At 45.8% G+C, this 16,136-nt stretch overlaps 1 protein-coding gene across 1 annotated transcript in view; it reads left to right on the forward strand.

The window, feature by feature from the left end:
- The window catches only part of RYR3 (ryanodine receptor 3), a 417,605-nt gene that overhangs the window by 191,632 nt on the left and 209,837 nt on the right, over nucleotides 1-16,136 (forward strand). Inside the window, 5 exon segments of the mRNA XM_015557536.1 lie at nucleotides 5,212-5,420; nucleotides 7,003-7,178; nucleotides 8,066-8,102; nucleotides 9,635-9,798; nucleotides 12,824-12,989. Coding sequence (XP_015413022.1) covers nucleotides 5,212-5,420; nucleotides 7,003-7,178; nucleotides 8,066-8,102; nucleotides 9,635-9,798; nucleotides 12,824-12,989 — 752 coding nt within the window.

Here is a 16,136-nt window from a genome sequence, read left to right on the forward strand (position 1 = left end):
AGCAATAATATGAAAAAATAACAATGCAAAGCCATAGGTTATGAGTGACTAATACAGGAGAATTCTATAGGAATGGGATTGGCACTGAGCATTAAAGAATCTGTGGTGTCTACCTCTCAGGGAAAGGGTACTCCACTCTGAGGATATAACTAGAGAATGGCTGTGAACTTGGGAAACTGCAGGAAAGGGCGGGACAGTTTGGAAGATTTGCATGTGGAATTTGTGGAAGACGAAGCTGGAAAGACAGACAAGGTGCAGATTTCAGCCTCAAATACCAAGACTCCATCTTTTCAAACTGGACCAAGCACCCTTCGATTTCCCTCTCTAAGACATGGAGGGTGGGGCTGCTATAGGGTTTGAGCAGAGGAATACTATAAAATAGGAGGATATATTAGGATAACTCTGCTTTTAGAGATCATCTGTTGTAATGAAAAAGATGTCTCATAGGCTTTGTGTGTGCAGGGACATGATTTGACCTTCAGAATAACAACAAAGTCTATTACTAGGAAGCAGTTGTATAATGGAATTATACTGTATTATGTTAACACATTATACTGTAGTATCATATCGCACTTTAATAACAGAGACAAGATAATTGGAAGGCTCTTTCAGTTAGCTCTGTGATGGCTCAGGAAAGGCAGTTGAAAAAGAGTCTGCATGCCATTCTTTGATAACAATAGCACAGTGGCCTAGAATAATCATACAACATCTCTCTGTTTGCTGTTTAAAGTGGAAAGAGGCAGCAGTTCTCGCCTGGAGCTGCTAGGAAAAGCATTTGTTGCAGACAAAACACAATGCTTTGTGCATTGTAGCCCCCATAAAGCAAAATCCCCTATGTGTCTGTGTTCTGGTCGCCAGCCTCCTGGCCTTGATTTTGGGCCATTATCCCAGCGGGAGTTGTGCTGTGGGAAGTTTTTAGTCCTTTGAGAGAAGGAATGGGGGCAGACATTAAAATTCATGGCTACTTTTTTCTCTGGGTTATTTATAAATCCTTATCTCCATCCTCTTCTGTGTTGTAGATGATAATACTCTTATCTGCCTCATTAGAGTTTTTCTAATCATTGTTCCTGACCCCTTCCCTGGCCTGGACCATCACAGCTCTTACTGTTGTCACCTGAAGGCATCTGGAAGCTCAGCAGCTTCCATGGTGAAACCTTTGCTATTAGCCTTCTCTTTTATTCCATTTAAAGGGAAGGAAGATAAAATCCTGATTATCCTGCCAGACCTCAGAATGTAACGTCTGGAGAGGCTTCTGTGCCAGTCTCCTGTCCGGCCTCTCTGCCAGGCACTCCCTGGGGGACATCTGCTCCTGCTGCAGCTTTGGGGCCTGAGGGGCAGCCTCCTGGGCTGTTCCCACCATCAGCCTGTCAGGGTTTAATAGCTCCCCCAACTCTGCTGGCAGCTCTTCCATAGGCAGCAGATGAAACGTACTTGCCAGAAGTGTCACTGCCACCTGCACGCAAACACGTTGGTACCAAGGGTCCCGTGCCATTCTTTCCAATGATGGGTGCCATGCTTCAGAGAGTGTCTGTGGCAGGGCAAACATGCCTTTCTGCAAGGCTTGTGACAAACAATGCTATCCCTCAAATCCACCTTCATGAAGCTTAGTGGGAAATGAAAAGTATTGGGTAACACATGTGCTGTTGGGCTGAGATGCCAGAAACACCCCAGGAACGGTCTGGGCAGTCATCTAACCACTTCTCTCCAAGATCTGTTTTTCCATGACTGATAGTGATTTGCTCTCATGTCTTTCATCAGATTGAAATGGGTTAAAAATGATTCAGGACTTGGGTTTTCTAGAGAACTATTTCCTTCCAAGCTCCTGAGTTATAAAAAGATGACTCCCTGGCTACCCCCGTCCCTAGGCACAAAGTCAGTATGAAGCCTGTGATACAAAGTGTGTCAGAACCTGGGATCATCCCTAGGACTCAAGCGCAGGTGTTCCTGTCGTTCCCTTCCTGGAACAAGAAGTCTGTGCACATCTTGGTTCAAGGTAATGCCATCTGCAAATTTTCTCCTCACACCTCTTCGAAGAGGGAGGGGTATTTCTGTCCCCCTTTAGTTGTCCATCTTGCTTCTTTCGTCTCATTTGTAGCTGTGGGTTAAGTGCTTAGAAGAGTCAGTGCTCATAGAACTGCCCCGTGGCCTTACCAAATGGAACTTCTTTATCCAGGTCAACTCCAGGGAGCCATGTGGCCAGCTGTGACAGCCCTTTTCTTCTAAGCTGTCTGCTGTCTTCAGTCCTAGGTCTTGTGGTCATGGATCTCAGGCTGCCTCCTCTATAGCACACTGGGCAACTACATGACACGTAGGAAAATTGCTTGAAAAGTGAAGGAAGACTTAGTCGCAAATCAAGTCACTGTGGATAAGAATTAGAAAGCAGACAGCCTAGCTTCAGTCCCCACTGCTTGCTCTGGACTGCACTTCAGGCTGACTTGTCCGTGTGCTGGCTCTGCCGCTTCCTAGGTGACAGACCTCCAGCAAGTCATTCAACCTGCTAAGCCTTAGTTTCTGCATCTCTAAAATGGGGATAATAATGAGATCAACCTCTAGAGCCATAAACCCAGTGCTTAGAACGTACTTGATAAATATTATCTATTGTGCTTTATTGTCATTGTTCCCCTTTTCTATCATGAAGAGTTATAAAGGTACATAAAGTGTTAATGCCTCAAATAAATGTTTTAGATATGGATAGATCATTAATTGGAGCCTCTCCACCAAGTGGAGGGAGCTGATCTAATATAGCTGGTTATCAAGTATTTGCCCCAGGAGAAAGTGCTGGTGCCTTATAAAGATTTGTCTCCGCACTCTATTCTTTCCAGTTTCTCTCTTTTCTGACTTAAGGTTTGAATTTAGCTTCTCTGCTGCAGCTTTAAAGAGCTGTCCCAGCTGTGCCCACTTAGCCCCCAGGAAGTACCGGCACTCTTTGCCGCCCATTGCTTTCACCTCTATGACTCCTATTCCCCACACCGTCTCATGCAGTGTTGCACTCTCCCCTGTAAAGAGGGCTCCTGCCCTGTAGGGACCACACTTTACTCTGTAAAGAGTGCAGCTCCCTGCCCTGGCACAGAGCTGCTGTTTGCATTATGTCCCTATAATCACTCCCGCTCTTGCACACTGACTGGCAGCTGAACTATGAGTCAGAGGGTGTTGGATCTTGTCCTGTGTTGTCACTTGCCCTTCTCGTGACCTTGGTCAAGTCCATTACCTCCTCAAGTCTTCAGTTTTATCCCCAGTAGAGTGCTGTTTCTTCTACTCATGGCCTAGGGATGACGAGGAGCCCAAGTTCTATAGAAAAAAAGGCCCCATTCTAATATTACCTTTCTGCCCTTCTGCGTGCATCTTAATATTGTCATGTGACTGTGACTAGGAAGTTATTCGTCTGACCTGAGTTATTCAGAAGTCCTCATCTCTGCTTCTTCCCACTCAGGCTTTTATACCTGTTGCTCACTTATTCCACCATCCACGTTCATAGACAAGAAAGGAAATGAGAGATTTTCTTAAGACGTCCTATCTCTGCTCACATCAGGCTGACAGACTTTATGATCATGGCTCCAGGTGGTGGTAGTTTCCTGCCCCCATCTAAGACCAAAACACTGTCTTGGGAATAGGGATGAACTCTCCTCTAGTCCATTTGCCATTTTCATATCCATAAGTTCCGTGGGATCAGGGCAGTTTCTTCTCCTTCCTTCACATCTTCTCATAGCACATTGCCAGGCCTCTGTCCCAGCGGGAACAAGAATTTTGCCAATAAGTATCCTTACTGCACACTGGAGCCAGATTTCCAAAGGTCCCTATGTATAAAAATCTCTGTCATAGAAAGGAGATGGTTTCACCTATCAGACCCTCTAGTGCAAAAATGCCAGAAGCACAGCAGTGCCTGGGAATGGTGCAGGTCTGATTGGCCTGTCCATCTACCTTCCTGAGGGCCATGGCCACCACCTACTCTCAGTCCTTGGTGGCCCCGAGAGGACAGTCTCTATATAGACATCACCCTCACTCTGCTAGGATTGCATTAAAGCTCACTTTATTTAGAAATGACTTAAATAGTGTCCTAAACAAGTTCATCGTTTCTGAAAGCAACCAACTTAGTTTGTGAGGGATTTACTTCTCACTTACTTCACTGATTTACATAGAACGCTGTGGCTTAGATAACAGTGTATAAGCACCTGTGCTCTGAGGAGCGCATTTTGGCCCCGGTCTCTACAATGGAAATGGAACTGCTCTTACTGTTGAATATAAATGCTAACAAAATTGGCTTTTAAATTTCCCCTTAAACATCCCTGTCCTAGCAGGGACACCAATTTCCTTTGTGGGGCTAGAGTCACCAGCCTCAGCGCCCTTCCTCCCTCTGAGCACTCTTGGTCGCCTGCCTCCCACATCCTCCCAAACCCAGGATAATGAGTGCTTTCCCAGCTCCGCTGATTTATTGGTCCACAATTATGATTTATAAATACCCACAAAGAAGAACACCAAGCAATTTAAACTTCTGCTTTGGCCTATTTGGCAGTGTTTTTAATTGATGTGAGCTTGGAGAGAAAAGCCATGTAGGAGGGAAGAGAGTTTTCCACAGCTCCTGCTCAAAAATTATGCCTTCCTGTTCAGGCGGGGACCATCTCAGTAGCTAGGAGGACGGGGTGGAGGCGGGGGAGTGGGACTGGAAACTGTGTTTCGTAAACAGAGGCATAGTGTCAGCATTTGAAACTTCTCAGAATCGTACTCTGGGATTGGGGAAACCATCAGCACTCTTTTCCTGGGGGATATGCTGAGGCCTAGAAAAAGTGAGGTGCTTGCACCAAGTCCTTCTTTAGGTTTCTCATGCTGTTCTGTTTAGGGCAAGATTTAAAATTTCCCAGGGCCAACAGCAGTTTCAACTAAGACATAGATAAAGAATTTTACTTTTTCTCTTATTGGTTTTACTTTTCCGGCTTATGTTTATTTACAGTTTAAGAAGAATCTTGGCTGGATGATTGTTTTTTCCCCCAAATTATTTTGAACCAAATTACTTTTCCTTTCCACATACCCCATGGGCAGCCATCACCTCCATGTGCCTCCTGTTCTTTCATTTACCTGCCAGGAAGAAAGACAAAGGGTGGGGTCCCATCTTTCTGGCCAGGACTCAAAACTGTTAAGGTGGCAAAGGTCAGACTTCCTCGCAGTCCTGGGATGCGACTGCAGGCTGAGGCAGGGCTCTCATTCGCCATTCTGCAGGCTTTGTGCCCATCTGCTCTCTGGGGCTGTCTCAGATCGGCCGCATGAATCTCGGGATGGACGCCAGTACCTTCAAGTTTTATACCATGTGCGGCCTCCAGGAGGGCTTTGAGCCTTTTGCTGTCAACATGAACCGAGATGTTGCGATGTGGTTCAGCAAGCGCCTCCCAACATTTGTCAACGTGCCGAAGGATCATCCCCAGATAGAGGTAATGTTACACGTCGTGGGCGAACCTGGCAGGGCACATGGGCCAAGGCACTAAGCTCCTGCTAATGCCCCTGGCACAGGGCAGCTGCTTACCTAAGCCCATCCCTGGCTGCTTACCAGCCTCTTCCTTGCTGGCCCGCAGAGCTGTTGTTGCAGACACCTTAATTGAGGCAGCTCAGTGGCATCTTACAGATGGCAACCGTCTTGCAGACATACCCTTGCAGCTCAGGCTCCAAGCCTTTGGGTCACTGTGTTTTCTCCAGGCATCCCTGGACTGCCATTGTCATAGTAATACAGTATTCAGAGACCTTAAATGTCGTTTTCCTTAAAAAATTCAGTGCCTGTTAAGATGTCCTGCACATGCTTCTCCTCTGCTCATAAACTGATTTAATTTCTCCAGAACCATTTCCAGCATTTTAAGCTGAGGCATAGTCATTGATTATGATGCTGGCATCTTGTAGAGGGGGCTGAGCAGAGCCAAAGATTATAAGGAGCCTGATTTGGGTTCTGATTCTACATCTTTTTGCCTGTACCCACCATGGTTTTTTCATGATTTGGGCCGGGCAGGGGCAGGGGGTGCTTGCTTCCACCTAACTATAAGTTCCCTTAGCTCACCTTCCAATCTAAACTCAACAAGCATCAACTCTCAACCCCCCACTTTCCCCCACAGTCTTACACAGTGGAGAGGTTTCTCTCTCAGATTCCTACCTGGCCATTGCTTTAGAAAGCTGGCTCACAAACGGTTAGGATTTATAGACTTTCCACGAAGAAAAATCTGAAAACTGCACAAAAAAAAGGTTAAGCACATCCATAGACCACAGGATAAAAACTAGTCTCTAGAATGTGGGGAGAAATGCTTGGGTCCTGAGGACATTATTGTTATAAGTCCCATTTTACTTTCTCTTCCTCCCCAATGCCCTCCCCCCCACACACATATATATACATTTTTAAAATTTAGTTTTGATCTTTCTTTCTCCAACCCCTTTCCCTGCAATATTCATGCCCTGGTGCTGGGGATTTCCTCGGTGTTTAGAGAAGCCTTGGTGAACCTCAGTGCTCAGGCTATGACTGTGGCAGAGATGGGAAATGCACGGATGGGAGACAGCACCCTCCAAGGGAGCTGTGATTTTTCTTCATGAGTTTTGGGCTTCCCATTGTCCTCTCCCCTAGATATTCTCATGCCCACTGACAATGGGAATCTCTGGGAAGGTTTTCTTTAGCCACTTGCCCACTAACCTGAAAGGTCAGCCTCAGTGGACACCATGGGGCATTACTCAGAGACTGTCGTCCCCCACACACACACACACACACCAATCTTGCACCTGTTCGAAACCCTTGACCTTGCAGAAAACCCAGTAGGAGTGTTTTTAAATCTCTAAGTTCTCCAGTCAGAGGAAGATCTGTTATTTTTCTATTGGGCAAGGTCCAAGTAATGATGAGAATAATGGTTTGGTCATCACTAGTCACAACTTTTATCATTCACAGAAAGTCTTGACATATGTAATGTCAGTGAGGGAAGGAGGAACAGAGTCAAGGTAAGGCTCATGTGGGTGCATCACATAAAGGACCCGTGGTGTTTCCAGGTCATGAGGATCGACAGCACCATGGACAGCCCTCCGTGCCTCAAGGTGACCCACAAGACATTTGGCACACAGAATAGCGATGCCAGCATGATCTACCTCCGCCTGAGCATGCCCATTGAGTGCCACTCCTCCTTCACCCACAGCCCCTGCCTGGACAGTGATGCTTTCCAGAAAAGGTGAGGGCCAGGCCTCCAGCCCTCAGAGGTGTTCATCACGTCTGTTGTAAAGTGGCTTTCCGTCTGTCTGTTTCTTACTCTACCTCAGCATGTCTAGAACTCTGTGGTTAGGATTCCCTTTGCTCTCGGTTAGGTAAAGTAATGGGGATTTGAATGTATATACCCACTTGTGCATACACATGTGTGTTTGTGTGCAATGCATAATTAGGGGAGCCAATCAAGCTAAACAGAGTCACCTCTAGTGGAAATGCCTCTGCTCTTCTCAAGCCTTCTGAGTCCCTGGCCTCCTTGCAGGCTAAATGACTATGCTTTTGGAGTAAAAGGAGAGGCTGCAGTTGTTGGTGCCTTTGTGTGAAATTAGAAGCTTCTGGAGGCAAACCCCACCTTCTTTGTGTAACTATGGTCGGTGTCCAGCCCAGAAGCCATGTGACTCATGAGTGAGTGACTTCTCCCTCCCTGATAGGGAGTATATTCCTTGCCGTCTTTATTTCTTTCAATGTCTATTTTTAATCGTTGATGTTTGTCTGCTTGTTTGGAGCTGTGTTGTCCAGGTTTTCTCTAGAGTTTCGCTGTCTACCAGACTTTAAATAAGCACAGCTACTTGAGAGAACAGGAGAATATATCCAGAGGTACCCCCACACACGTTATTATAATCTTTTCAACATCTTCAGCCCCTGGGCTGAGGGACAGGAGTTGGAAGTCATAGCCCTGGCTTGTGGTGGCAGGTTACAAATGAACACATCCCAAGACCAGTTGGGATCACTCGTGTATAGGAAATAATTCCCTAAACTCACCTTCATCATTAAAGGGAGATCAATTGCCTGTCAGAATTGTGGAATTCTCTCTACAGCCAAATAACTAAAACACAGATTTTATCTTCCCTCCAGGAAACAGATGCAAGAACTACTCTCTCAAACAACAACAGTAAGTAAATGTGCTCAAATTATGGTTTTAATTATTTGTGTCTTTGCTGTGCCTGGTAATATGCCCCTCCTAGCAATGATCTGTCTAGAGATCCTCTGTAATTGCCAATTGCTCTGTCTTTTAATATGCTTCTCGATGCTTCCAAATCACGTCTCTGGCATTTCTCAGATGGGGGAGAAGAGACAGTGATTCAGTGCGCGGCAGAAGCTCCACCTGGAGCATCTAATTGGGCAACATTGTGTACTTGTTGCCCATTTGCCACCAGGGGCCCAGCACTGCCTTTCTAATGGAGATGAATGTCAGTTTGGGGGAGGGGGGGTCGGTGTCTTAATTTAATCCTTTTCTTTGCTCTTTTATGTAAACTTCTGTGTATCAACTCTCCCATCTCTCTGAGCAGTGCCAGGAATCATGTTGAAAGCATTCAAATGAGAAACAGGAGCCAGGGAACCAGCCTGAAAAATGGAGGCTGCTTTTGGTCCCTTTTCTAGAGCTAGATAGTAGTCAGGGACCAACACTTCCTAATTTCTCTCTCACACACTCTCTCATTCTTCTTTTAGCACCTGACAAAGAAAAAAACAAAAAAACATTTTTTAAAGAAATGTATGTCACCCCTTCTATTATGTGACCCTACATCCTGAGTTCATAGGTTAACTGCCATCGGGAAGAGGATTCTTGCTGCCGCGGTCGCACACTTAGAATGTGAAGGGCACTGCACTAGGCACATCGTGCCACCTTCCCACTTAATGCCCACAGCAGCCTTGCGAGATGGGCAACATCATATATCCTGAGACACAGAAAGGACAAAGGACTTGTCCAAGGTCCCAGGATTAATAGCTGCCAGTGCCAAGATTCAAGCCCAGCTCTGACTGGCTTACCCTTTTATCTTCCAGTTAAAAAAAAAGAGGACAAGACGATGAATAGAAGTAACTTCATTAAGAATGAATGTGCTCAGTTTCATAAGGAACATGGTGAAGGAATCACTTACCGTAAAGCTATAGTTATTGTTATAACATAGGGATACACTTCACAAGTGGTTATGGCATCCGCCAAGAACTGCTGTGTCGATGAGCCTGCTGACCACACAAAGCATGTTTGGCCACTCTAGGGGCTTTATTTCACAACATCTTTTTCAAGACTTGCCCCCCAAAATGCCCTGGATTTCTCTGTGGAAGTGAAAAGTGTAGCAGGAGTTCTCTGAGCCTTGACTGTTTCTTCTCTCAGGGCAAAATCGGTGCCCAGGAGAGGGTTGAGGTCCTGTGCTGGCCACTCTGAGTGGCTGCCACTTATTTCCCCAGCAGCATCTTCTGAGGAGTAAAGGGTGGTAGATGCTCCAGCCGAACAGACAAGAGACAAATAAGGAAGCCAAACGCTAGCCAGGCCTTCCTCCAAGTGAGAGTGCAGTGCAGTGCCCCTCTAGACCCGGGTAGTACGCTTTTTAAGAAAAGGGACCAATGGGCTGTAGCTCTATTCCTGCTTCCTGTTCACGCTTTCCTGAGGGCCACTCACTCATCTGGTCTGTGGTCTCTCTCCAGCAGTGCTACTACGCCATCCGCATCTTTGCCGGACAAGACCCCTCCTGCGTCTGGGTCGGATGGGTGACTCCGGACTATCACTTCTACAGTGAAAAGTTTGACCTGAATAAAAACTGTACAGTGACTGTTACTCTGGGGGATGAAAGAGGCCGGGTCCACGAAAGGTAAGGGGGCTCCTCACTTACCCCCAACAACCCAAAAGAAGGAAACATTCAGCATCTATTAAGGAGGGGAAATGAAGCACAGGCCTACAACCCTTAAGAAAAGGTGGGGGTGGATACGATGGTGGAGGCATGTTATTAGTGACAATTGTGGGTCATTTCGTCATGTCTATAAAACATGACCCAGGGATGGGAGATACAGGAGCACAATGGGGAGGTCTGAGCTCCATTTCAGACTCCTCCCTGGTTTCTGGGCAAGCCCGATTTCTACAACAGAACAACACAGAGAAACATCTCTGCGTGCTTTAAAGAAGTCACTTCAGAAGAAAATGATGCACCACATCACACAGCAACCGACCAAGTCAGGACTCCTCATCCCAAAAGTGTGTCATGGCTGAAAGCCCGAAGAATATCAAAGAGACACTGCAAATTCATGACTAATAACCACTGAGTAAAAATTAGGGATCTTTAGGGAAAACACATTTTAGGCACACCCACATTCTCCCACTGGTCCACTGGCACTGCCCCCAGAGAGTGCAGCCTTGGCCAGCTGTGGCCAGAGGTGACCCAGGAGACCATGTCTTGTTTCCACCTGAGAGTGGATGGAGTCTTTCCCCAAGTAGACATGTAGAGATACAGGAAGTTGTTTTTCAAGCTGCCCTTTAGCCCTACAAAGTCAGGAATGTTTCTGCAGTCAGTGCTTTTCAGATGCTACTGGCTCATCAAAGACGAGTGGTCAGGTACAAGCGCTATGTCAGGAGGACAGTTGCGGGCAGGTGGTTAAGAGCACAGACTCTGAGAGCAAACTGCCTGTATTTTAAACTGGGTTCCGGTACAGACTAGAAGTGTGACTTGGGGCCAGTCACTAACCTAGCTGGGCTCAATTTCCTTGTCTGTAAAATGAGAATAATAGTTCCAGTCTTATAGAGCAGCGATTTTCAGCCAGTGTGCCACAGACAGTGTGCTACATGGATTTTTTAAAACATGCAATATCTTACTGTTTAGTCAGGGACACTAGCCTCTTTTCCCTTAGATTGTCAAATAGAAAAATGACAGCCAACACAACAATGGCCGTCTGGTGCGAATGAATCAAAATTATACCTATATTTTTGTCAGATGGGCAAAAAAAATGATATATTTTTCAGTATGCCGCAGAATTTTAGTAATTGGTTTATGTACGGCATGAGATGAAAAGGGTTGAAAATTGCTGCTAAAGAGTATTGTGAGGATTGGAAGAGATAATACATAGAAAAAAGCCTAGAATAGTGCCATAGCCCATGCAGTCAATAGACATTAACTGCTTCTATTACTATTACTGAACATCTATCATGTAATAAGACCCAGAGTAGATGCTATAAGCAATACCCGGTTCAGGTTGGCAAGGAAAGTATGTAAAAGTCATTGACAGTCCAGACTTTCCTTTTCAAACAGAAAATCAAAAGGCAGACGTGCCCATCCCAGTTGGGTTTATTGCTCTAGTTTGCTGGCTCTGCCTTACTGGCCATGATTTATCTGAGCCTCCGTGACAGTTTTTATTGTGAAAACTAACTGACACGTTAGCACCTGGAATAAGACCCAGTATATGGTCGGTGCTCCGTAATTCTTACTTCTTTGTCTCACTTGACAAGAAATACTGTGTCGATCTTCAGATATTTTTTGGTATTTCAATTTTGGACCCTTTAAAATATGACCAAAGCATGGCATTTGACCCTCTCACCGCTTTAATACATGATTAATTGAATTCTGTAGTAGTCATCAATGTACTCAGTCCCTAATCACTAAGAAGCAGTAGTAACAAGGCTGCAGTTTAACCTTTATGGAAATCTAGCGATGGCTGTAATGCATTGAAGGAGCACTTTGCACTGGCCCTACCCGAGGGCATTCACATGGAGGACCAGCCCAGTGGTGGCTCCAGAAGAGAGGAGGACAGACCTGATCATTGGGAAGTGGCCATAAAGTGACTTACAAAGGGGATTTCCAGTAGGGGATGGGATCGGGGGTTGGGGAGGAAGCACTGGCAGGGAGTAATAGAATTCTAGAGCTGGAAAGAATCTTGGAGAATTCTAATCAAACCTTGATTTTCCAAGGTCAAATCAGATTGACCATAGTATGTTCAAGGGGCTTCCCTTCCATCAGGCACAGACTCACTCTCCCATTTAACCTGAGAAAAATCTTTGTGTTAAATCAAGTGACCGGGTTTCTCAGATGATGTACCCCGCGACTGGGTGTAGGAGAGACCCAGTCAGCTGTCCAGTGCCCACAGCCATTGCAAAGGGCTGAGGAATCACTGTTGCCCCTGTCCACTTCTCTAAACCCACCCAGGATTTAAAATCTTACAATTAAGGAACCAGGATTTGGAGACTCGATGGTGCTTTTGTTATTATAGTTGGCTTTTAAATCTACATAATGGTGCCTACCATACAGATTACATTCTGTAGGGTGGTGGACAGCTAGCTGAGAAAGGCACTCTTCCCCAGCTGGTAGTTAGGGAAGAGTGTGGGACAGAACTCCAGGGAGCTGGGAGAGCACCAGAGACCAATGTGACCTATTCTGCAAGTCTCCCCAGGCCCAGGCCTGCCCTCCTGAGGAATGCATCCCTGAGTGTCCAAGTGCCCTGACACTGGGCTAGGATTCTAAGCCCAGAGCTTTGTTCCAGCCTCACATACCAAATGCCTATACAGTGTATAAATTTGCCTGTGGAGAGTATCCTCCTTGTGCCTCCATTTCCCATCTCTAAGGGGAGAATACAAACATCTCATTCTCTGGTTCAGAAAGCTGGAGTGATATTGAGCCGGGAAACAGTTCCCAAACATTATGCTCTCTGGACAAAAGTAGCCTGACAGACTGCCACATCCCTAAACTGAGAGGTTTGTGCCTGAAGAAACTGAGTTGAAGCTAGATGAATTAGTTTAAGAAAAAGAGTTACTGGGGGCAAACGGGAAGGCCTGGGGCAGTCCATCCCTGAGTCCTGATTGTAAACTTCCCCAGTCCAAACTCTATGCCTTTCTTTCCTCTTTTTGGCTTCTAGTGTGAAGCGCAGCAACTGCTACATGGTCTGGGGTGGGGACATTGTGGCCACTTCCCAACGATCAAGTCGCAGCAACGTGGACCTGGAGATCGGCTGCCTCGTGGATCTGGCAATGGGCATGTTGTCCTTCTCGGCCAATGGGAAAGAACTTGGCACCTGTTACCAGGTAGGGACAGCTTTGGGGGCCGAGACAGCAGCATTCCTGTCTTAGGTCTCTGCTCCTTACTTGCCATATTCAGCATCCCATCTCAGCAGGTGATGAGCCATGTGGCCCATAGGCCATCTTAGAAAACAAAAAAGAAGCAGAATAGCTTCATTTTGTCCAGAGAGGGGGAAAATGGGGATGGAGGGACATATCATATTTATTGATTGATCAGATATGCTGGTCATCTTTCTAGAAAATAAGAAGGTTTTTCCTTGGTGATGGTCTCAAAGGTTATTCATTTAATCCATAAATATTTCTTGTGCAATTTTTATGTTACCTGGGCCATACAAGATGCAAAGTTTCAGAAGTGAATAGAAATACTCCTTGCTTTTAGAAACTTCTGGAATATACTGAAAAAAATAAACCTAGGAACAAAATAGATCCAGAGACATGGAAGCATGAAGTTGGCAGACAAATCTCAGAGGGAGGGTTGGGGGTGGCAGGAAGAGATTAACCAAATAATTTATATGCATATATGCATATCCCATGGACACACACAATAGTGTGGTGAGGGCCTGGGGCAGGGACGGGAGCAAGAGGAGGGGATCAGTGGGGGGGAAAGGGGAACATCTGTGATACTTTCAAAAATAAAAATAAATTTTAAAAAAGAAAGAAACTTCTATGATCAAATATAGACCCATAAAATGGATTAATTTGCCAGGCAGTATTCACTTTGCAAAAGGTTCATCTCATTCCCTATGGATTCCTTACAGGGTTCTTTTAAAATGCACGTGTATAAATAACGTGTTTCCCTATTACATTACTGTGAGCTCTGATAGAACTAGCCAGGGAAACCACCTGTTGTACACATGTAGGTTTACCTGTCATTAGCACAAGAAGCCTGTAGTCAGTAATCTATATTAGTAAAAAGGTAATATGCTAATTAGACTGGACATATTTCAGACTTCCTTCCTGACAAAACTGGAGGTGTGGCTGGCCTGCAACTGCCCCAGGCCCCTCACCCAGGCCGGCCCCACCCCCAGCGAGGATCCCCACCGCAATTGGGAGCGTGGCTGGCCTACAAACAACCCTTAGTCCCTCACGCAGACTGGCCTTAGCCCCCAGGGAGGCCCCCCCACCTCAATCCGGGGCCTTCTTCAGGACAGTCAGGCTGGCTGGCCCAGACGTGTGCACAAGGCCTCTATCCTATATAATAAAAGGGTAATATGCAAATTGGCCCTAATGGCAGAACGACTGCTGGATCAGTCACTATGAGGCACACTGACAACCTCTTTGTCCCTTTCCCTTGCCAACAGGCTCTGATCACCTGATGGACACCTGCTGTGGGGGTGGGGCCAATGAGCGGGTGGGAACAGCCAACCTCTAGGTTCCTTCCCCAGGCCGTCACCCGATAGTGAACGTGGAACTGGGGGTGGGTGGCGGCGGAGGGCAGGCCAGCTGAGGGCAGCTGGGAAAGATGACCCTGATTGCAGGCCAGGCCTAGGGACTGTACTTGCGCATGAATTTCGTGTGCTGGGCCTCTAGTACTATAATAATTATGTATGGGGTCAGGTGGATACTGGAAATATCCAGGGGACCACTTTGTAAAGTATGTGATTAACAACCACTATTGCTGTACAGCTGAAACTAATATAAAATAATATTGAATGTGAACTGTAATTGAAAAATAACATTTTTAAAAAATGGACCAAAAAAATAAAAATATGGGCAAAAATAAAATTATAAGATAATGGAAAAAAGAGAAAGCACAAGAAGCCTGGTTTCCTTTAAGCAGGATTTTCATCCCTGAGGCCAGGTAAGCTGGAGAATGCCACGTATTATACCCTCCTTTTGAAGTTTTGCAATGAACATTGACTTTGAGAAATACTTTAGAAATAGTCTAAGAAATGCCTGTCTAACCAAACATTTCTCATATTATTTGACCAAGAAGGGATTTTTTTTATTTTTTCACTTTAACAGTTAGTAATATTCTATAAGCCTAGAGTTCTATAGCCCACACCCCAGAAAGGCTAAGATGAGGAGTTAAATTTGTATTAAACCTTCTCGACATTCTGAGGATGGAATGGAGAGTCTCATGTACGTGTGAACAGTGTCATTCAACTTCAGAGAAGGAAGAGCTGGCTTCCATCAATAGTGGTCAGGAGAGTGTTTAGCATGGACAAACCTTAATTTTGAAGCAAAAACAAAACAAACCAAAAAAAACTTCCTCTTGAAGAGAGAGGAGTGTACTAGATTGAAAGAATAACAAAAGAAGATAGGGAAGCATAAGATATGTTTGAGGAACAATGGATAGACTGATGGGCAGAGTGGTATGGGACCTTTGTGGTTAGTGGTTGAGAACACTATTTAGAAAAGAGGGGTTATGGATAAGAAGTGAGGGCATTGCTGATCCAGGATAATGACGTGCCCTGTTTAAGGAAGCTTAGCTAAGTACAGCTGATGAACGCATCCCACTGCTGTGTAAATGGATAAAGCCCTTTTTCTGGCTTGTGGTTGGGGAGATGGCATCTAGAGAAGAGAGAGCACCTTCCCCAAATCTGAAAATTTTGGTGGCTAAGAACAGATGGGCCCATCCCTTTTGGGGTCCGGGGACAGCCTGCTGCAGCACGTGAGACTGTGCACCTCCCTGGGTTCCTGGAAAAGGTGGGATCCTCACCACCACGCAGGTGGTGCGGTCCCGCACTAGGGCCCAACCAGCTATTCCCGGAAAGATGCCTTTGGGAACCAGGCTGTTATTCCTCTAGTACTTTCTCATGATTCCACCCTCCCCCAAGTCCCCTGAGAAACTGCTTATATACATTAGTCTGTCTTCAGAATCCATTAGCTTTTTCCCATTAAATTTGAAATGAGTTTGACTGCAGGGGCCTCCCTGAGCTGCAGAGAGCTCTAAAGCATCTAATAACTTTTAAGGCTAGTTGGGCGTCGGGGGTCCCTAAATAAATCACTACCCGTGGCATTCGAAGCAGCGGTGACTAGACTTCCCATGATGTTGAGATGTTATAACAAAGAGCAGGCTGGACACTGGCCGTTTTTAACCTCCTCTTTCACAGTAGCTCCTGGGTGACAGTGGGCTGGCCACTTGTCTTCTCTGAGCTGTGTGTTGGCATTTACCCCCGACCCCAAACAACTGCCTATACTTCGCATGTA

Source organism: Myotis davidii, unplaced genomic scaffold, assembly GCF_000327345.1.
Source record: "Myotis davidii unplaced genomic scaffold, ASM32734v1 scaffold46, whole genome shotgun sequence".
Lineage (NCBI taxonomy): Eukaryota > Metazoa > Chordata > Mammalia > Chiroptera > Vespertilionidae > Myotis > Myotis davidii.